This window comes from Mus pahari, chromosome 9, assembly GCF_900095145.1.
Source record: "Mus pahari chromosome 9, PAHARI_EIJ_v1.1, whole genome shotgun sequence".
Classification (NCBI taxonomy): Eukaryota; Metazoa; Chordata; class Mammalia; order Rodentia; family Muridae; genus Mus; species Mus pahari.
The window spans coordinates 86,352,532-86,374,471 of record NC_034598.1 but is presented as its reverse complement, the minus strand read 5'-3'; the positions used below and the strand labels follow the sequence as shown (position 1 = coordinate 86,374,471).

Sequence of the window (21,940 nt, the reverse complement as noted above, 5' to 3'; positions counted from 1 at the left end):
AGAAAGAAAGAAAGAAAGAAAGAAAGAAAGAAAGAAAAGAGAAAGAAAGAAAGAAAGAAAGAAAGAAAGAAAGAAAGAAAGAAAGAAAGAAAGAAGAAAGCAAAATTGTTTAAAACAAAAACAAAAACAAAACAAAAAAACCAAAACCTAGGATCTTAAAGTTTAACGTGCGTTTGATTTCCTGGCTCTGCCATGTAATAACCATGCGACCTTGGTTGGGCAAGTCATTTAACCTCTGATTTTTTTGTTTTTGAGACAAGGTCTCGCTGTGTATCCAGGCTAGCTTTGAACTCATAGCAAGCATCCTGCCTCTGCCTTCCAAGTGCTACAAGGGTGTGTTTGCCTTTTTTTTTTTTTTTTTTTTTTGGCAAAAATACATTTTAAATATCAACCTGTGCATGGTTTACGGTGATTCTACAAATACCCAAGCAACCCAAACACCTACTTGTCAATCTTCCTACTAGTAAACAGAACTTTGTTTTGGTTAAACTGTATAAAAAATTCATAATTTGTTCCTATTAGATGCCAACACCAGTGATCACACTGCTGGTTATTTTGCTTTTACATTTTTAAGGGTTGTCTTCAAGACTGGGGGTCTCTACATTCCTGACTGGCCCGGGTACTCACAGGCTGGCCTTGATTGTGCTGTACTGAGAATTATTTATTTAAAAGAACTCTTAGTCACTTTTACTTACAAGAAAAGCAGTGGACGACAGAAGTACTCTTAAAAGAGCAGCAACCGGTGTCAAGTGGTAGAAGCGAACACTGAGCTGTCATGTGTACTGTGAGACAGCCTGGGTTTGGGCAACAATGGAGAAACCATCCCAAATGCATAAAAATGAGAAACAAAACCCTCTTGAATTTAAAAAGATCTTGGGAGGTTTTACAAAGATCAGCTCTGTTCATCAGGACCCTCTCGCCCATGTTGTGTGTTAAGGCATCTAAAAGGACGGGTAATGCCATTTTTCTTGTTACCCTCTATTTTCTTTCATTATTTACGCCCCCCCCCCCAACCCCCAAGACAGGCTTCTGGCAATAAATTCTATCGAAGGATCCAGCACTGAAAAGGCCCTGTATACAAGTGGGAAAGTTCACCACATTTAGTCACTAGATTATGATTCTAAAATATCTCAGTGCTCTCTGGACTTCCACAGAAATAAGACACTGATTTTATGGGCACACGAATAAATGAAGTTGCTGCCTGGCCAAGAGAGGACATATGGTGCTTTTAATATGAGAATTTGAGAGATCTACTGATTCTCTTCGCGTTTGAAATTTTGTTTAATTTGAAGAAAATCAGTTAATTTTTATCTTATTTATTGGAAGGAGTTCGAAAAGAAAGGAGACAGAAATAATCAGCCGGTGTAAACCAAAAGGTATTTTAATATTCAATGTATCTAGGTAAAAACAAGAGAAAGGAAAACCTGTTTCCTACATAGAAAGCCAGAGGGTAGTAAATCAGTTATTTGTTATCTGAGTTTCGTGGAGAAAGAAACCTCACAAATACCCAGATACTAGTACGTTAAGAATCCTGAAGAGAAGTGCACTCAATCTGCTTAACCAGAAAACAAACAAAACTTAAAGAAGACTCCTCTTGGCTGCCGGCCGTACTTGACAATGAGTATTAACCAGTAGCTTCGTGTGCCATTTAGGTTCTGGAAAAGCATTCGGGAGAAGAGCAGACTGTCGAACTAGGCACTCGAGCTGCTTCTGTGTCTGAGGCTGGCTCTTTAAATCCCATACGTGGTAAGTACAAAGCAGAAGCCAGCAGAGAGAAGAACCAAGAGGGTGGCACACACAGGCTTGGACGGAAGGGATGGGCTCCTCTGTGGGATGCCAGCCAGGAAGAAAATGACTTCCCAACCACTCAGACGACTGGACTTAGTGAGTGCATACCACCTTTCCTCAATACACGGTAAGGGCTCTGAGAGAGGTGGGAGGGAGTTGTGGATGCCTGTAAGGCCTTCCATAGCAGGCCACACTGAGCCTCCCAGAATGAGGCTCTTGAAAAGCCTATGGCTGGAGAAACAGGAAGACAAAAGGAGAAAGTGAGGTAGACAAGGGCTTTCCTAAGGTTGTAGAGTAATGGGTGATTGTTGTCACTGGCTGTACATGGTCCCAAGCAGGTTCAGAGGTCAGCAGTGGATCCTCAAACAGGAGGCCCCAGAAGCTTCCACGCTTACATAAGACATGTCAGAGACTAAAGTACAGAGAACTAAGACTCCGGGAGCCCAAGAAGGCAGCGTTCTTTCCTAAACAGACACCTTTATCATAAAGCTAAATCTATATTACAAAATTCTTATCAGAATTCAAGTCATGTGGAGGGAAGTTAAACACAGAGATATGAGGGAGAGTGTGTGTGTGTGTGTGTGTGTGTGTGTGTGTGTGTGTGTGACTGCCTATGTTGAAATTAGCTGTGAGCAGAGATCAATTACTAATCCTGGGCATCTTTGAATGTGGGATAGGAAGGAGGAGACAGGACAGATGCTGAGCAACACTAACACATCTGCTTGCTGGACAAACTTCACCTAGGATTTAGACTTGCAAGCACTGGGCTTTCTGGGCAACAGCCTTTGCATCTTCTGAATCAAAGTGCAAGCTCACACTGACTGCAAAGCAGGTTTCCACTCTAGATTATGTAACCTGACTTCCAGAAGTTGTCTTGGAGACGGGCTGTCTTGGGGCAGAGTGTCAGAAGCCTCTGCAAGGCCTGCAGCTACTCTTTGTCCGCTCTCTCACTCCAGAGCTGTCAGCAGGTCACAGTGACCATGTCGCAGCCTGGATGTCACATTGTCTCTAAATTTGCTATACCAAACAACTTAGTCCACTGCTTTTAGACTGAGCTTCACTCAGAGTTTTAGATCATTGGTGGATGATGCAGTCAGATGGTTTACTGAAGAGTTACATAATTGGTCCTAAAAGAATCTCTTTCCCCCTCTGAAACGTTCTGAGACAAGCCTATGCTGTGTTTCTCTTGGTCTTACCAACCCCCACCAGATAGCCTGATACACTGTTTATATCATTCTGGGTCTTCTCTAGCCCACAACTCCAAACTCTTCCACAGTCCTCCCCTAAAACAGTTCAAAAGCCTGTGAACCATATGAACAAGTTCATTAAAAAATGCCCCCACTCCTTGGTGCTGGTTTTCCATAGCTGTTAATTCTCTTGTTGTGGCAGAATGTGTGACAAAGATTCAGAGGAGAAGGGTTCATTTGGGCTCATGGTTTAGGCAGCGATATAATCCACTGCACTGGGAAAGCACTGTAGGAGGGTTAGGAGAACACGGGCCACACTGTGCCCCACGGCCAGGAAGCAGAGCGACACATGCTGGTGTTCACTTTGATATTCCTTTCTACCCAGTCACCCACGAAACACTGCTTACCCACATTCAAGAGTCTCCATTCTCCAGTTAACCCCTCTGGAAACATCCCCAGACAAACTCCAAAGACCCCAAAGATCCTAAATCCTGTTGATAGAGTTAGATTAACCAATCACGCTACAATAGGCAATACCCCCAAGACTCTTCTGAAATGGACACTAGAACTTAGGAAACACTAGAACTATACATTCTCTATTTTCTGAATCTTTATACTTATAAAAGATCTCTTCGCTTTAAATGGCCAAGGGTGACATATATACAAAGGGGAGTCACAGAGCCACCATTATGTCAGCTGGTAAGAGTTTAATAGTATCCATACTTCAGCTGACATTCTCATGAATATGGACACCGCATTTCTGAATGTTAAGAAGAAAGGAATCGAGAAGAGACAGACTGTGTGTGTAAAGAACATAATGCTGCTCAAGACAGCTTTACAGCCTATCTGGTGAGTCTGAGATTTTTAAGAGAACTTGTAATGTCTCTAGCAGACTGCTATCCCGGCCCAGGAAAACAGACAACTTAGAAATATGTAAAGCCTTCACTCCTGTAGCTTCGCTCACTTATACCATATGTCTGCGGGGGTGTTAAACTCTTTAGTGTGGGCTGGGGAGACATGGTATCCTGGCAACTGGGAATTAATATTTTCTTTTAGTAAGAGAGGCTGCTCCATTATAAGACAAATGGATGCCTTAAAAAATGATGCTCGGCAAAGTATTGAGCTGGTTTGAATGAATGGATGGATGGATGGATGGATAGATAGATAGATAGATAGATAGATAGATAGATAGATAGATAGATAGATAAAGAGGCGATTAAAAGGAAATACAGATCTCAAAGAATAAAGCCTAGTTTAAAAAAAAATATGAATGAGAATATGTAGTGCCCTCGAAAGAGTCACTAACATGAATGTAAACACAAGAAGGTAGGGAGAGAATATCAAAGCAAATAGGTAAAAGAGAGTCATGCCACAATTTATATTAGAACCCAGAAGGTTTTTACACCACTCCTCCTTAGGAATTACCGGGAAGAGAAGGCGCAAGTTGGTCACAATGCTCTGAAGAGCACACATCCCCTGGCTGGCCAAGACTGCTAACCCTAGCTTAGCTGCTGCCTCCTCTCCATGGAGACTCCCCTAGCAAGGAAAGAGCTTCAAGGAACCAGCTCTTCCAGCTCCTTCAGGACTGGCTTTCCCACACACCCGACTCCTTTCTACCAACGCTTGTCCTCCTAAACACTGGTACCTCATTGGCTAGGAGCAAGGATATTTGATTCTGGTAATGCTAGAAGCCTGAAGCTAGAATTAGCTTTGAATCACCAAGTTATCAGACACACACGTTTAATAAGTGCATTAAATAGGTTCTGGGACCTTTTCATGTCCTAAGAATCTATATATGATTCTACTTCAGCAAGAGATAGCCAAGGATGGGAGCCCAAGGATCATATACTCAAAAGCGGTAAATCCTTCATCAAGGTGCATGCGCGCGTGTGTGTGTGTGTGTGTGTGTGTGTGTGTGTGTGTGTGTGTGTAGGGGGGGTGTTCCACCCATTTACTAGTGTTTGCTTCTGCTCAGACCAAACAGGTAAATATTTAGTCCAAGAACAACTAAAAGTAATTGGGAGTCGAGGAAGCCGCATTTCAAGATTACACTGTGCTGTTTTGCTCACACACCCAATTAGCAAACACTAAGCAAGACACTGTGCTGTCACCAGTTGAAATCTGGTAGGGCTGTCCTGCTCAGTAATACTACGCATAACAAAAAGAAACTTTTTACTGGAGACTTTTTACTGGAGAGCCACCGAGGCCTGCAGCAGCAAAAACACAGCCTTCTGGTTTGGAATCCTAGTCCCCCACTCAAAAGCTCTATAATCCTTGGAAGATAATTGCTCTTCCCTTTCCGAATCTAGGAAATGGGGGATAGTAACTATCTTCTTCATGAGACAAGGAGACTGAGATAACTGAAGAGTTCTGAACAGTGCCTGATTTACAGGAAACAGTCTGTGGCTGTTCGTTACTGCCCTCTCAGGACTGTGGGAGTCCGGGATAGTGAGTGGTTGATTTGACTTAGAAGACAAAAAAGTTCATGGGGTAGTCGTGTTAGGGGAAACAGAGTTAGAACTGGACACTGAAAGGCGGGTAGGTAACTGGATGCGTGAAGGAGGAAAGGAAAGACCCCTGCCATAGCTCACTGTTCACCCGGAGTACAGGGAAGATCCCTAAGCAGAGAGGATGCTCTTCAAAGAGCTTTGGAGCACTGTTATAGACACTTAATGTAAACCGCAGCCTTTCGGATCTGCTTCCCTTCGCCTCATCAACTAAGTGTGCCCTACTCAAAATGAAAAATAAAATGTAAAAACCGCTGGAGCTAGTCTAAGCTCTGAGGCAGAGCTTGCTTGGCTATCGCGTCGACGGCCCTGGTTCAGTCGCCTGTGTATATATAGTGGGCAGAAAGGCACCGTGATTCCTCACGTCTGAGAATCAAAAGCTTCCAAGCTAGGTCAAAGTCACTTCACCTCGGAGGACTTCAGTCTCCTCTTATGAAAATATGCCACTGTTACTTCAGGCTGGCGAGAAGGAATTCCAAGAAGGCAGGAAGGCCACCCTGGGAAGGGAAAAACCCCCAACCTCCTCAGGTTGATAAGGGTAAAACCTCACAATGTGAGCGCCCTTCACATACATATCATATCATATCAAATCATATCAAATGCCAGTGTTTTCAGACATGGCACAAATTCAACAAAAAGAATCTATCCTTCACAGTTGGATCAACTTGGATCTGAATTTTATCAAGCTATGTCATTTATTAAAGCAAAATAGCCAGAAACTAGTCTTAGAACACGTTTGTAGCTACATCTTGTGTGGGTCCTACAGTGCTGTTCCTTACTCAGGCCACTTAGAGGCAACTACAGGATCCAGTGACATGCACTTCACAAACTCGCATAGGTATCTTCCATCTACCCCTTAGCTCTTTCACCCGGACTGCTCAGGCTGAAAAATGAGTCTAAGCCTATAAGGTAATCACAAATCTATCTCATCCACAGATCCCCTTCCACCCGAGGACCTTAGGCCTTGTTTATCCTTTCTTCTAAGTGCTCTGTCCACAAATGGATGATGAATGACATCAATGTTGACAGCTTAATTGGCTAATGCCAGAAACACCCAAAGACTGTTAGCCAAATCTAAGCCCAAATCAAAGCTAAATTTTACTATGCATGCTTCACAACACTGTTTACCAACTGTGTATTTTTAATGGGTTGAGAGAGGGAGAGAGTTTTTTTACTTTGTTGAGTAAAAGGCAGGGCCCTACAATTATCTGCACGTATCATTCAGTCCTCACGGCTGCCCTGTAAAATTGGCCTGGCAGACATTTCTATTTTCAACACAGGGAAACAGATAGGGTAGGTCTGCCATGGTGGAGGATGATGGCGAGCCAAGTCCTTCACTTGCAGGCCTGCCCTGCTTCTATCCTGATACAGTGAGCTTCATGGGGTTCGGGAACCAGCTAAATCCCAAACAGCTTAGTGTTTTCAAATCACATGAAAACAAGTGACAGCAGAGGTACATGTGACAAACACAGTCGTTGGCAGGCAAGATGCTTTAAACGGCAGGCTCCACTAAGCCCTTAAGAGCTGTTTGCATGGGTGCAGAACATGAACTATTTCTATTGTATTCCTGGTATCCAACCGCGACTCTCATGTTTGTGCACAATCTATATTTACATGTAAATTATGGAGGGAGCGTAAAGAAAGTAATGTCATGGAATCTGCAGTGTTATCCTATATAGTGTTTCAAGGCACTCTCCCTTGTTTTTACGCTCTCTATACTCAGCCCAATGAACCACTTCTGACCACCATTGTTCAAAGCCCATGTTACTTAATATTCTTATTTTAGACTTAGGTTGGATATAATTACAACTAATAAAATATGTTGATATTTATAATCTCTAAGTCTAGATAATTGTAAAGACTGTCACCTACATCCTGTTTTTTTTTTTTCCATGAAAAAGTCAATGAAGCTACGAGGAAGTTGCTTATCTTTTCCAGAAATAACTTATCTTCGATCAGTGCTACCAGTAATTTCAGGATCTCTATGCACCACCTTTGAGAAACAGAGAATTGTAAAGTGCTAAAGGGCACTTGGCCTTACCCAACCCATCCACAAGTCCTGCTAGCATGGAGATATGGGTGTTTAATCCCCAGTGGGCGAAATATGGGCTGGTGGTCCCATGGCCCCAGGGATGAAATGGGCAGACTGGGCTGGGGCAGTGACCTTGACAGCGCCCCCCGCCCCCAGGGAAGCTCAGAATGGTCACAGGATTGGGGTAATGGCGTGACAGTCTATGGAGCCCCCGGGGAGGCTGAAAATGATCACCGCCAGGGGACAGCAGTCTGGTCGCGTCCACACCTCCCTCCGAGACCTAGAGGATGCTTCGCTACACAGGGTCTCCCCGCTCCACTGACGCCTATAGTCGCGCCATCTCAGAAGGAGGCCCAAGGGCTCCAGGGAACAGTACCGGCGGGCGGCCAGCCCTACCTCCTCCGTGACGGTAGGGCAGTAGAAGATGAGCACTAGTGTGGTGACCAGGTTGATGGCGAGGCCGATGAGGGTGATGGTGTTGGGGGCCATCCAGAGCGGGATCCATTGGAGCAGCCAGGTCCAGTAAAGCTGCAGCGGCGGCTCGAACAGCGACTCTCCCACCGCGCTGTAGCGGTGCTCCTCCAGCCGCCGCAGCTGCGCGGCGCTGAGCGGCTCACCTAGCGCCTTCACCCAGCGCGGCGCCGGTCTGACCCCGGCGCCCGCCGCCATGGCCGCCTGCGGGGCCCGCCGCGACCCGGCGCAGCCCGCGGCCCGCGCGGGGGGGGGCGGAGAGAGCCGAGCGAGGGCACAGCGCCCGGGCCAGCTCCGCCGGTGGGACTCACTTTGCAGCGGGCCGCGGGGGCGGGGCCGGGCCGCGGGGGGTGGGGCCTCAGCGAGCTCGCGGGCGGTGGCGAAGCTGGGGGCGGGACCGGGGCGGGGCCTCAGTGAGCTTGGCTCTTGACGCCCGGGAGGGGTCAAGCAGCCTGAGCTTTCAGACACCGATGGAGGGCAGCTCTGGCCCTGCCGCTGTGACTTTTTCTATTGGGGCTCAAGGGTTCGCCCTCCTCTCCAGCCTTTGCTCAGGTTTCCGTGACGACGCCTGGCTAGCCTGGATCCTGGTTGAGCTGGTTTTTTTTCTACTGAGTGGTAGGTACAACTCTGACTAGTGTATCTATGCCCCAATCTCTTATTAGTCGAGAAAATGTCGCCTACTGAAACCTGGAGTGGTCACCATGTATGTACTGATCAGAAAGCACTCAAGCACCATGGAGGGAATATACAAAGGCCCCTCCGCATATTAACTTAGTTAACCCTCACTGTGAGATCAGACAGAGAGGTTTTAAAACAAACAAAAACAAACCCCCCAGATCTTAGAAATAGTGTCGTCAAAGGGGAACTGAATGTTTGAAACTCAAATGCCTGTTTTTTGAGACCACTTGACACTTAGGGTGGTGTCTGTTTTTAGACAAGCCCTTCCTTGGAGTAGAGAAAATTCTAAGCCAGTTTCACAGTTTCTTCAGTGGAGAAGGCTGATTGCCACATAATGGAAGGTCACCAGCTCCTTACTTCACAATGCACCCACTTGGACTGGAGGCTGTCATAAGCATGTTCTACTGCCTAACCAGACATAGGCTGCCCACTTGATCTACACGTAATGGGTCTGATCTCTATGCACCTTTCTAACACATCAGACAAGCTGGGAACTACTTTCTGCATTCTTGGATTAAGCAACATAGGTCGTGGGATACACTCCCCCTCACCTATTTTGAGGGACGGTTAGCAACCTTTGGCTCTAAGGACAAGCCTTCCATCTCATTCTCTACAGCACACTACAGAAGTATGAGCTTTACATTTTTTAATTACTTGGAAAAAAAATCAAAGAATAATGTTTATGATGTTAGAATTGATGTAATTTAAATCTCAGTTCTGTGACTATAGCTGTGTTTCTTCCAACAGAGGTGAGGAGTTGTATAGCACGAGATGACTTACAAAGTCTTGAATATTCATTACCTGGCCTTTTACCAATAAATAAATAAATAAATAACAGCTGGGTGATGGTACTGCAGGCCTTTATCCCAGCACTCTCCAGGCAGAGGCAGGAGGAGGGGAAATTGGCAACACTTACATTATATATTCCTAGTATTTTGTTTATCTTGCTCCTGGACTTTGAACCTAGAATCTTGCTGGATCCTGCTAAACTTTATCTTTAGTCCTTTGTTTGCTTTGATTTTGAGACAGAATCCTGCTAAGTAGCCTAGACTGGCCGTGAACTAATTGCCTCTGCCTCCTAAGTAGCTCTGATTACAAGCAATTAAACTTGGCCTCTTCCAATGCCATGCCGTTGTAAAGGGGCACACAGCATGCTCAGAAGGTATCGACAATTGCTTTAGGCTATTTCTAGGTCAAGTACAAGGCTTGAATGAGACAGAAGTTCATTTTGCCCAAGCATCATGCCTGGGTTGATCATTCAGAGCTGCTGCAAAAACCCTCAGTGTGTGAGGGACACTGGTTTCTTCCATTTCCTTGTCTGCTACCTTCAGGGTATTGTCCTTGTCCTGGTCCAAAACAGATGACCACAATTCCCAAACAGCTAGGAGGAGGGGAAGGGGGGGACTGAACTTCCTGGCTTTGAGGCTGTGATCCAAAGTTTCATTTCCTCATTTCTGACAGAACCCTGTCATGTTAGTGTGACACCTATTTGCAAGGAGCACTAAACGAAGTTGCTAGCTGGCCAATGGCTGGTCGACTAATTTCTACTACTGTTGAAAAGTGAGGAAGTGGATGTTAGAGAGACATGTGTGTGTTCTGATTTTTTATACACTTTTAAAAATAAGATACTATTTTATTAATTCCTTGAAAATCTCATAAAATATACTTTGATCATATTAACCCCTTATTCCTCTCCCCAATTCCTCCCAAGACCACCCCTATCTCCTAACCTCCTAACCTTCATGTCCTCTTTATTATTATTGGTTTTTGTAACCCATCAAGTCCAGTTTGTGAATTGACTTTGACCTGCATGTGAAAGGAAGCACGGCAAATACTCCATCCAGTGACTCATGATCAAGCTACTAGATAAAGGCCACCTCCTTAAAGAAAGCAGGTTCTCCCTCTCCTTGAAGCCTTCAATTGTTCCTAGCTCCTCAGGGTTGGGGAGCAGGGAACCCTTTCTTCCTCCATTCTAGAATGGTTGCTTGTTTGATTTTGCGCTCGTCTTGTGGCGGCAACCCCAGCTGCTGTGAGTTCATGAGTTAGGGTTGTCATGTCATTCCCAGATGTTGCTTCTATCCAGTCCTCCCTGCCCTCTGGCTCTTATGATCTTTCTGTCCTCTCTTCTTCCATAGTCAGTGAGCGTGTTGTTGTAGCTCACAACAGGAGAAGCCTATTAACGTTAACAGCTCCCTCTATTTTACAGGTTCAACCTAACAAGAGTTGTAGCTCAAATTCTTGTCCACGTTTACATGTGTAGCCAGAACAATATTGAGCTAGGTTATGAACTTCATAATCTTGTTCTTTAATCCCAATTACTGCAGAATGCAACCTAATGCAGCACAAGAAGTGCAAATTAAGCATTGCTACTTTAGACATCTGAAATTCGCCCACATCCAAAACGTATAGTGGCCTGATGCTGCAAGTGTGCCTGTGGGACATTCCACAGTTGACGTCGTAAGACATGCTAGTCAAAAAGAGTTGAGACCTGTATGAGCATGCCCTCAGACTGTCTGTCAGGTGTATATGAAACATTAGTGATTTTCTGTTGAGGCTTGGTTCCTAGGCCCAAGATGTCTCATCTTATACATACACTGGTAATCGGAAGTCTGCAAAGTGTCAAACCCCAAAACACTTGTCCCAGTGATTTTCAGTGAGGGATACTCAACATGTAAAAAGCTTCAGGTGGCGATTTATTCTTGCCAATATAGAACAGCCCAGCTTCTATGTATTGTGTAGATCTGTACCATTGTAAACTTTAACACAAACACTTATTTTCCTGGATAAGAAGCACCAAATGCAGTGAAGAAGGGTGAGCTCTGGAGTCCATGGCTGCTCGTCTCACAGGGCTGTGGGCCTTGCTCTCCCTTCTTTTGTATAACTTGTACTCACATTTCAGATTTCCCTCAACTTTCATGTTTAAGCCAAAGTTCCCAAAAAATGCTACATAGTTTCATGCAACCATGGTAGGTACAATTGTACCTGAACTTCAAAATCCAGTTTTCACCAGTTTGGGGGGCAGGGGGAACATGGCTTCAATCAACATATCCCCTGGACCCCAGTTTGATCGTGGTAAGTTTACATGTATCAAAATTTCACAGCGTATCCAGTAAATATACACAATTGAAATGATAATGATGTTTTAAAAGGATTCTCCTGGCTAGACTTGCAAAATATGCTGCTCACAATTATGACTGTATTTTGTTTTTTAATGAGTGCAGGCTCCTGTTGTGTAAACACTTGGGTTTTTTTTTTAAAGATTTTATTTTTCCTTTATGCATCTGAGTGCTTGCCTGCATATCTGTATGTGTTCCATGCGCGTGCCTCATGCCCCAGGAGGCCAGGAGCTGCTGTTGGATCCCCTGGTATTGGACATGTAGCTGTAAAGGTGGCACATGAGTATTAGGAACTGAACCAGATCTTCTACAAGAACAACAAGTGCTCTTAACCACCGAAGCAACTCTCCAGCCCCATAAACACTTCCTTTTTATTACATTTACTTTGACCTGTCCTGACAGTGTTGTACTCTGAGGTCCTAAGGGTCACATTTTATGTAGGTAGACAGATATGCAGTAGTCGGTAATAAATAAACAAAAACCTTTGCTCTACTCTCTAGAAATGCTTAGTGTTCTATTCAAGATCAGGAAAAAAAAGCAGAATTTCACAACAAAACCCCAGAGATGTGGCAACTGTGCTTTTTATCTGAAATTGCAAAAGTAATTGAGGGTTAGAGAGACTGGTCTCCCCTAGACACAGTTCTTAGCCTTCAGTCTTGTTTATACCCTTTGATCTTTTTTTTTTTTTAACTTTATGATGCTTTTCTGGGTTCATATTGTACTGTGTTAAAATGTCTTCCAAGGTATGCTTCCAGGAATCCTGAAGGGAAGCTCCTTCCTCTTAAACATGTCTTCTTCAGCAGCGTGAGTTGCCTAAAACCCTGCCTTGCGGCCTTGGGATATTAGGAAAAATGGGTTCAGCCACATTTGGGTGTCTGGTTGGGTCATTATCTAGACTATCTGAGAGGGATGTTATGGTTTGAATCTGCAATGTGTCCCAGAGACTTAGTTCTGGGGATATTGTGTGACCTGTGGGCAATGTGGCCTACCTAACAGGAGTGGATTCCCCGAGTTGGGTTTGAAAGCTATGTATGTACTTCTGGTTCCAGTCAGAATATACTTCTCTGATCTGCCAAGATCTAAGGAGTCTTCAAAATATGCTCCCACCACCATGAAGGGGCCAAGGGTTTCCCACCACAAGACTATGAGCCCAAACACCGCCCCACCCCCAACACACACACCTTAACTTGCTTCTATCGGGCATTTATTTTGTCACAGTCATGTTTAAAGGAACCAAGACATGGGAATACTTCTATCAGAATCTTGCCTTTAAGATGAAGACTGGATGCTGGATCAGCAGTTAAGAGCCCTCGCTACTCTTCCAGAGGCACAGAATTTGGTTCCCAGCTCCCACTTTGGGAACTTGTAATTACTTGTAATTCCAGCTAGGGATCTAAGAGACTCTCTTCTGGTTTCTATGGACATCTACATACATATGGCAGACACACACACACACACACACACACAGAGAGAGAGAGAGAGAGAGAGAGAGAGAGAGAGCAAGAGAGAGAGCAGAAGTGACAAAGGGTTGCTGTTGATGATCAGGTAATGAGGAGATGTATGATCAAAGTATATGACATCCATGTCTGAAAATATCCTAATGAATTCATTATTTTGTACAAAGAATATATACTAGTTGAGAATTTTAAACATAAGGGAAATAGAATATCATTTCTTTGGGTGAGAGAGAGGAAATCCCCCAATAAATATTCATACAAGAAATTAGATAAAGTGCTGGGGCCTGCCCCTCCCCCCACCCCCCATGACTGGGTATAGAGGTCATTGGAGAATCTCACAGAAATGAAGATTTGTAAATTTGTGAGTCTGAGGAAGAAGCTGAGGATATTCATTTCTGAGGCGCTCCCAGGTGGCCAGGTGGGGTCATCAAATCATCCTTTATAATGAAGGACCCTTAGAAGGCCCGAGTGGAGGCACCACTCTGAGCAAGTTTAGGCCCCAGCTGGATGTGGATAAAAAGAGAGAAAAGAGTCCTCGAGCAATTAAAGGATAAAAAAGAACTAAACTCTGTTTTGCCCAATGCTAATGTTTTGGAGTTTGTTGTTGTTGTTTTGGTTTTTCAAGACAGAAGTTTGTCAGTGTAGCCCTGGCTGTCCTGGACCTCACTCTGTAGGCCACCTGCCTCTGCTTCCAGAGCAGGATTAAAGGTGTGTGCCACCGCCACCCGGCAGCCTATCCTGATGCTTTTAAGACACTGAAGGTCTAGATAGAAGACAGATAGAAGTAGTCACATTTTTATATTTTATTCTATATTTTTCATTTTATACATATTTAAAAAGACATATATTGTACCAATTATGCAATCTATTTGCAGAGCAACGGCTGTCTATTTTTGAGACCTGGGTCATGGTGGCCATTGAAAATTTTCTGAGATAACACTGTGCCTCTCAGGCTAGGAAACCATCAGGGCATTGACCATATGTCTGAAGAAAACCAACGTCCGTTTGAAATTATCTGTGAAGGGCGATGTCTTACTATTAAAAAGCACATATGGGCTGGTGAGATGGCTCAGTGGTTAAGAGCACCGACTGCTCTTCCAAAGGTCCTGAGTTCAAATCCCAGCAACCACATGGTGGCTCACAACCGTCAGAAGAGATCTGACGCCCTCTTCTGGAGTGTCTGAAGACAGTTACAGTGTGCTTACATATAATAAATAAATAAATAAATATTTTAAAAAAAATAAAAAGCACATATGTTGTTGGTGATTTGTCCTGCGTAAGTCAGAACGGATGAGGTCAGGACTTCACAGATATTCTGCAAAGGACAATGCCCTCATGGGAAGGGTTAAGAAGAAGCCATGACAGGGTTAATGCCTGTATGGCAGGTGGACAAGAGCGTCTTTCTTTTCTGTCCTTTCCTCCTTCAGCTCCTTGCCTGGTAACATTATTTCTGGCTTTGCTTCTTGGGAGGCTCTTGAGTGCCCTCCCCTCTGTGCAAACAACCAGAACGTTAATCTGTCCTTCCCTCCTCTCGCGGGATAGCGCTTCTGTGTCTTGGCTGTCCCAAGCTTCTGGTCTCTCTCTTGGTGCTTAACTCCTTAGAGGAGGAGTTATGAAGGGATGGAATTGGCCACACTTGGTGTTTGTCACCAGGAGGACTTGAGAGCACGAACTGACTTGGGAAAGCTCATTGGACGGCGGCTGCTGTAGGAATGGTGTGTGGCGCTCTGGCTATGAGCTGCTAGGAAGAGTATAAAAATAGCCCTCGATAAAGGGTTCTCCTCACCGTCACCCTCACAGTCACCCCAACTGTCATCCCTCAATGGGAACTTCCAGTGCAGGAATAGGAACTGAATTCACCATGGCCCGAGTGGGCACCCAGTGGACTGGAAGAGGCACCCCATCTGTAGCCTGCAGAGGACAGTTCCTTGGCTCCTTCATCCCTGGAATCTCCCAGATGACCACATGACAGTTTATTTTGAAACCTGGCTCCCTTCCAATGACCCTTTGTCATACTTCTCCAAGAAGGTTGCCTTGCAATTTACTTATTTTCCCTGCCACGGTGCTGGGGATGAACTTTGCTTACTCTTTTTAATTAACTTGTAAAATTGAAACCAGCATGTAATAATTTAGTATTTAACATCTTTGAAGATGGTTTCCTGGGCTCCACGATTGGAATGCAGGTGAAGGAAGAAGAAAACTAGGTGTGAACTAACCCTGCCCCATCAGAAAACAGGGGTAATGCCAATATTGCTCAGGAGAAAAGGTACCTGTGCTGGATACGTAGGAATAGGACAGTGTTTCCTTAATGACATATTTGAGTCACCCAATGCCCTAAGCACTTCTGTGTCCTCGTTCTACCTGTGCCCTGGTACTTTGTCCTTGTAACTTACTTCGGACGTTGTTCAGTCAGTGCGTCTGGGAACACACAGAGATCACCAGGCCACTTTAACAGAGCAATGACAACGCTCAGAATCTGGACAACAGGTTGTCTCACCAGTGCCTTTGTCTCTCTAATCCTTTATCGACATTTAATTGTGAAGGGTTTTCACAAAGTCTTGTAGCAGGAACCTGAATCTTTGATGCAGGAATACTAATTCATTGGAATCCACAGAAATAAGGAACCAACAGCAGGTGTCGTTTATCTTAGTCAACTGTTATAGGTAGCCACATTCAGAGAGGGCCTAGGTGCCCAAGTCTCCGGCCAAGTTCTAGTCACATCTGTCCCCAGCTTCCTGGCACACAGGTGACCGTAGGTCAAACGTTTGCCCTTGGAGTGAGTATATTCGCTATCAGGTGCTCCTGTGGGGATTTGGATTCAGAGAAAAGTCCCAATAAATAGAGCCAGGAGATACACTCTATAAGAAAAGGGGGTCATGAGGAGTGTTGCCAGCAGGAGTGTCTGCATGGATCTGTGGAGTCCCTGACCTGTGGAGGAAGCTGTGTATGCCTTGAGAATCCCAGAGTAAAACTCTAGAAAGTCCAGGGAGTCCTTTCTGCCAGATTTGACTGAGTAGCAGCACTCTCCAAATCCTTCAAAAGGAACATAAAATTAACACATAAAATTAGCACATGGCAGGCTATAGTAGTTAATTTTATATGGTGATGGAACTGGGTGGTTTTTTGTTTGGTTGGTTTTTGTTTTTTGTTTTTTTTTTTTTTTTGGTTTTTTTGGTTTTTTTGTTTTGTTTTGTTTTGTTTTAACAAAATCTCAATCATTCAATTCTACCAATGAAGACTCAGGACCTTCCTCCTCAGCCAATGTCCCAGAATGCCCTTCTCTCATGCCCAGCTTAAAAAAAAAAAACTTCCTCCCAACTCAATGTCTCGCCCTTGTGCTTCTTGTGTGTCTGTCTTCCTGACTCCCTCTAACTTTGTTTTTATTTTTTCCTTAATAATCCTATGTTCACCTCCTGTCAACTGGTTGCTTATCCTGCCTCTCAACCTATGTTGGACATTATTTAATCCTGTTTGCAATATTCTTAAGGAGAAAGCTCTTAGATTATAAGTGTGTGCTAAGGCTGAGCCATACCACAAGTAAAAACAGGTTTTTTTCCAGTAAATAACAGAATCTCAGGGTTCACAGTGTGATCAAATAGCCTGTCACAATTGGGCATCATAATGCCACAGAGATGCTTAGGTGACACTTCTGTTGGGTGTGTGTGTGCTTAACACATCTTGGTATTTGAGTAAAGCAGATAGCCTTCTCCATGTGGTTGGAAATCATCTGGAAGATGTTCTAGGAACTCCTGGCTCTCCAGCTTTCCAGTGCAGGATGAAATTTATACCAGCAGCTTTCTGACTCCTAGGCCTTCTACTATACTATCGGATTTCCCAGGTGTCCACCTTGTAAACAGAAAACTGCATACCGAGTCTCCATAATTCATAACCAGTGCTTTCAGACTCAGTCCCTTCTAGAATTCAACCATTTATCTATCCAGTCTAATCTAATCTAACCATCTACCTCTTATTGGTTCTGTGTCTTTGGAGATCCTAACGCAATGGGCAAACTGTAGCCTTGGGGGATGAAATAACATAGCCCGGTGTCACACTTCTTACAATCGCTTGCTTTTAATAAGCCATGAATCACCATTGTGCATTGAAGACCAGAGGAGTTTCCTTCATCCTTTATCCTAAGCACCAGGAAAAAGCACTGCTGACCAGAGAACCTTTGGCTTTATCTCCACACAGATCAGAGGAATTTTCAATCCCCCTGGTTGCTAGGAAACTTAGGGTCACAGTTGATACAGAAAAAGAAAGCAACATATCTTGTCCTGTACATTAATTCGAATATATATATATATATATATATATATATATATATACATATATATAAACACACTAACTAACTTTGAGTCCATATATGCACTCTATACCCTCCCTGCTTCTATGAATGTTAAGTTCCTGAGTTCTGAGCTGACATCATGCACAGAGCAGGCTATCAATAACTCAGTCGTTGATCTGAGTCCTGTTTCCAACCTCAACTTCAAAGTGAATAGTTAAGAAAATATTATCTCATTCAACATTTCTTAGAACTTTTTACTATTTCCATATTAACTTAGACAAAGCCTTTATTAGGCCTTTAAAAAGAGTAAGTGTGATCTTTCAAATTTTTTAAATGAACTCTTGCCCTCCCACCCTCAACCTGGTAAATTCTTGTGAGACACAATTTTTTCTTTAATGGAGTGACATTTTAAACCCAATTATAGCAAAGTTATAGAAAAAAAAAAAAAAACGGTGGCAGTGACAGCTTTGGACGTTTTTCGGAGTTTCACAGTAGCCTTTTTCTTCCTTGGAGCTTTGCAAAATCTAAGTCTTGCTTGTATGAGGACAGATCATGTGTTGAGAGGACTGGGTTAGCCAGGGCCAGACGAACTCCTTGCATGGCAGGCTACAAACTGGCGGTTCGGGAGACTTAGGCCTAAGTTTCTGTTTCCCAGAAATGAGAACCCAGCTCCAGGAACCCGTGGTCAGTTCAACCACAGCTTCAGGCAGTCAATCTGAGGACACCTTGTCGTCTGGCCTGAAGTAAGAATAGGCAGCTAGAAGGAGTAAGTTACCCCTTGGGAAGTCTCCAGAGCCAAAGGTAGAATCAGTCAGACCCCCTAGAGATAGAGCTAACCAACAACCAAGATAAAAGAGCTCACACCCCTCCCTGAAATTCCTCTGACAGTAAAAGCTGGGCCCACTAGGTGTCTCCGTTCCGGGATGGGGAGACCCCGGCATGCAGGCGATTCAGCTGAATAAAATGCTCTATGCTTTAGCAAGGTATTTGAGTCTGTGTTACCACTCTCTGGGGATTCTAGGACCCTAACAATGTAGAGAAGTAACATCGTTGAGTAAAAGATATTAAAGGGACTGGTGTCTGACCGAAGACACAAGACAGAGTTCTCAGCACAAAGGAAATTTATTTGCCTCAGAGGGACAAAGAGCAGGAATAAGGGACAGGAAATAGAAGGCAAGGGAGACGGGGAAGGGAACAAGGGGGAGGGGAAGGGGTATTTGTCCTGGACAACAAAGGCCCGCCTCCGGATAGAGAGGAGAAAGACGTGACCCCTAGGAAAATGACAGTTTATAAAGGCAAAATGGGAAACCCTGTGTTAGGAGACGGTGTTTAATTTTGATTTGGCATCTTAATTAGGTGAGCCAAAGAGGGCTTTGGATCGCTGGACTTCACTACTTTGACAGCTGGACCTTGGTCGTCAGCCTCAGGAGGACGAAGTAGCCAAATAAGGGAATAGACCTTCTGGGCTAGCTTTAGAGAAGTAATCTACAGATTCTTATCAAGGTAGGGGAATGGGGGAGAAGGGCGAGGCATGCCAGGGCCATGTTTGCCCACGCTCCCTTGTGATATAATTAAGGAAGTTATGAATGGGGAAAGGAACTCTGGGAGAAAGCTTTACAATGTAGACTCTCTGTGCCCTAACGGACTTGACTGTGTGACTCAGCAAAAGCAGTCAGCTAGTATTCTCTCTCCTTAGGCCACCAGCCCAGCTGTTGTGACCACAGGCAGCCTGCAGGGGCGTGCTGCTTGGCGTTGCTACATTGTCCTTTACTGGGTGTATACAAGGAGTTCTGTCTCCGTGTGTTTCTGAACGAGCCAGACTTCATTAGTGCAAAATACCTGAGTAATGTTCAGATAGCTTTCCTAATGGGATGGCTCACATTATGTTCATGGCTAGCTTTATGGGTTGTTTGTTTATTTGTTTGTTTTTCGAGACAGGGTTTCTCTGTGTAGTCCTGGCTGTCCTGGAACTCATTCTGTAGACCAGGCTGGCCTCGAACTCAGAGATCTGCCTGTCTCCGCCTCCCCAGTGCTGGGATCAAAGCCATGCGTCACCACTGCCCGGGTAGCTTTATGTTTAAAAGTTTAAAAATCTCTGGACTATAAAGCAAAGTGGGACATCCAAACATTAAGGGTTAATTTTTGCAAGTCTTGTACAACTTTGGCAAACCTGCTATTTCCGCTTCTGTAAACAAAAGCTTGCTTTGCCCAGACGACCTTCTTCTGTTTGTGCTTAGACACAATGTAACGTTGTACTCTTTGCCTTTAAAATCCCCTGACTGAGAAGGTTGGGCAGTATAATTTGCAAGTCTTAGGTGTAGACCTGACACCACTATAGGAATAAAAGCCTCTTTTTTAAAAAAAAAAAAAAAATGTATTCATGATCAGAATGGTGAACCTCTGAACAACCCCAGACCCATAATACCAATGGACACAGATGTTCTGCCTAAGGATTTTGCATGACAGCTCTTCGTGTCCCTGATTCAGCTGCTAGGATAATGAAAATATTCAAAGAATATGTTTGTGCTGAATATTAGAAGCAGGAAAGGCTTCCCCTCACCCCTTGTCAGAATACTTGAAACAGCAATGTAACAACTATTTTTTTTTTTTTTTTGCTTATTTTGTATTATAGTGATCTAGAGGCGATTTGAAGTATACAGGAAGAAGCATGTAGATTAATGCAAATAGTATGATATTTTGAATGTAGAAAACTTGACCACCAGGCAGTGGTGGCACATGCCTTTAATCCCAGCACTTGGGAGGCAGAAGCAGGTGGGTTTCTGAGTTCAAGGCCAGTCTGGTCTACAGAGTGAATTCCAGGACAGCCAGGGCTACACAGAGAAACCCTGCCTCAAAAAAACAAACCAAACCAAAACCAAAACCAAACCAAACCAAACCAAACCAAAAACCAAAAAACCCAAAACAAAAACAAACAAACAAAACCCTTGAGCATCTAAAAATATTAGTATCCACAAGGTTCTAACTGGAACCACTCTATGGATACTAGGGGAATAAGAGACAACCATTATTTGGAGTGATTAAACTCATAAGAGCAAAGTTAGTAGTACATTGTAATACCCAGGAAGCAAGATTACCAAGCAGTAGGGACAGAAGAAAAGGGGCCCATCATAGTTTTACTGTAGAGTAGTTTTCTCTCGAAAATCCCAGATGCATAGCAACCACGTAGACATTCATCTTCCCTTGGGTGAGCCCATCATCAGCCCAGGGGCCTCTCACACGTCCCCATTGGAAATTTGGAAAGGGAGAGGAGGAAATATTTTAAATGTCATTTCAAGATGCTATGGTGACATCTGCAAGCAACAATGAACTGAGCCCCTGGGAGAACAACAAAAGAAGGGGGTTATTGGGAGTGGCGTTTAAGAGAATTAAAAACTGAGGTGTGGTACTGTACACTTCTGCTCCTTTAACTGAAACTCAGGAAGAGTGAAGAAGTCATTCACAAGAGTATTGTGAGCTGGGCGTGGTGGCACATGCCTTTAATCCCAACACTCGGGAGGCAGAGGCAGGTGGATTTCTGAGTTTGAGGCCAGCCTGGTCTACAGAGTGAGTTCCAGGACAGCCAGGGCTATACAGAGAAACCCTGTCTCGAAAAAAAAAAAAAAAAAAAAAAAAGAGTACGGCATTGTTACATAAGCATTGATCAACAGCTTGATTTTTTTTTTTTTTTTTTTTTAAGGTTAAGTAAAATTGACTACTAAGTCTGGAGATACTTCATAGAGTACAGTAGCCCTCCGGTACTAGGACTGGCTGTTTGGGTGAACATGGTGGACGGGTCTAGGAATTTCTCCTTAGGGGTATTATGGGCAACAGACCCAAGTTTGGTAGCATCCGGGTCCTAAGCCTTTAGCCTCAGCTCTGACTGAGACTACAACTACAAATGTATAAGCAAATAACGCATTATTTCAGTATACATACTACAAACTTATTTGTTCCGTTTACTAAATTCCTTTTTCTTTTTTTCTTTTTTAACTAAAAAGAAAATGCCTAAAAGGTAAACTTGTGATACCTCTTATTAAATTCACATGGGAAAAGAGGACATAGACCCTCATGCTAAGTAGGTGTGTGTGAACCAAACAAGTCCACTTAGAAAAGTTGATTTAGAAAAATTTATGAACACCAACTTTAGCGTTTCATGCCTCACCTCTAAGCCCAGCATTCAGGAGGCTGTGGCAGAAGACTCGCCATGAGTTCGAGGCCAGCCTGGAGCACGCAGCAGAAGGGTAACCAGGAGAGACTAATTTTTCAGGATCCCATTACGGTATATTGTGATGTCTTTACTCTGGGAGAGAGAAGCCTTTGGAGATGGCTATTATAAAATGAAATAGTGGCTTTTCCTTGTTCTAAGTTGGCTTTTTACTAAGGTACAGTGAACCAGGCAAGACCATAGTGAACAAAGTA

The 21,940-nt window shown here is 44.0% G+C and overlaps 1 protein-coding gene across 1 annotated transcript in view; it reads right to left on the bottom strand.

The window, feature by feature from the left end:
* The window catches only part of Chpt1 (choline phosphotransferase 1), an 18,644-nt gene extending 10,452 nt beyond the window's left edge, over positions 1-8,192 (bottom strand). Inside the window, exon 1 of the mRNA XM_029542319.1 lies at positions 7,911-8,192. Within this exon, the coding sequence (XP_029398179.1) occupies positions 7,911-8,183 (273 nt within the window). The 5' untranslated portion in view covers positions 8,184-8,192. The remainder of the gene's footprint in view (positions 1-7,910) is intronic.
* Positions 8,193-21,940: the final 13,748 nt, after the last annotated feature.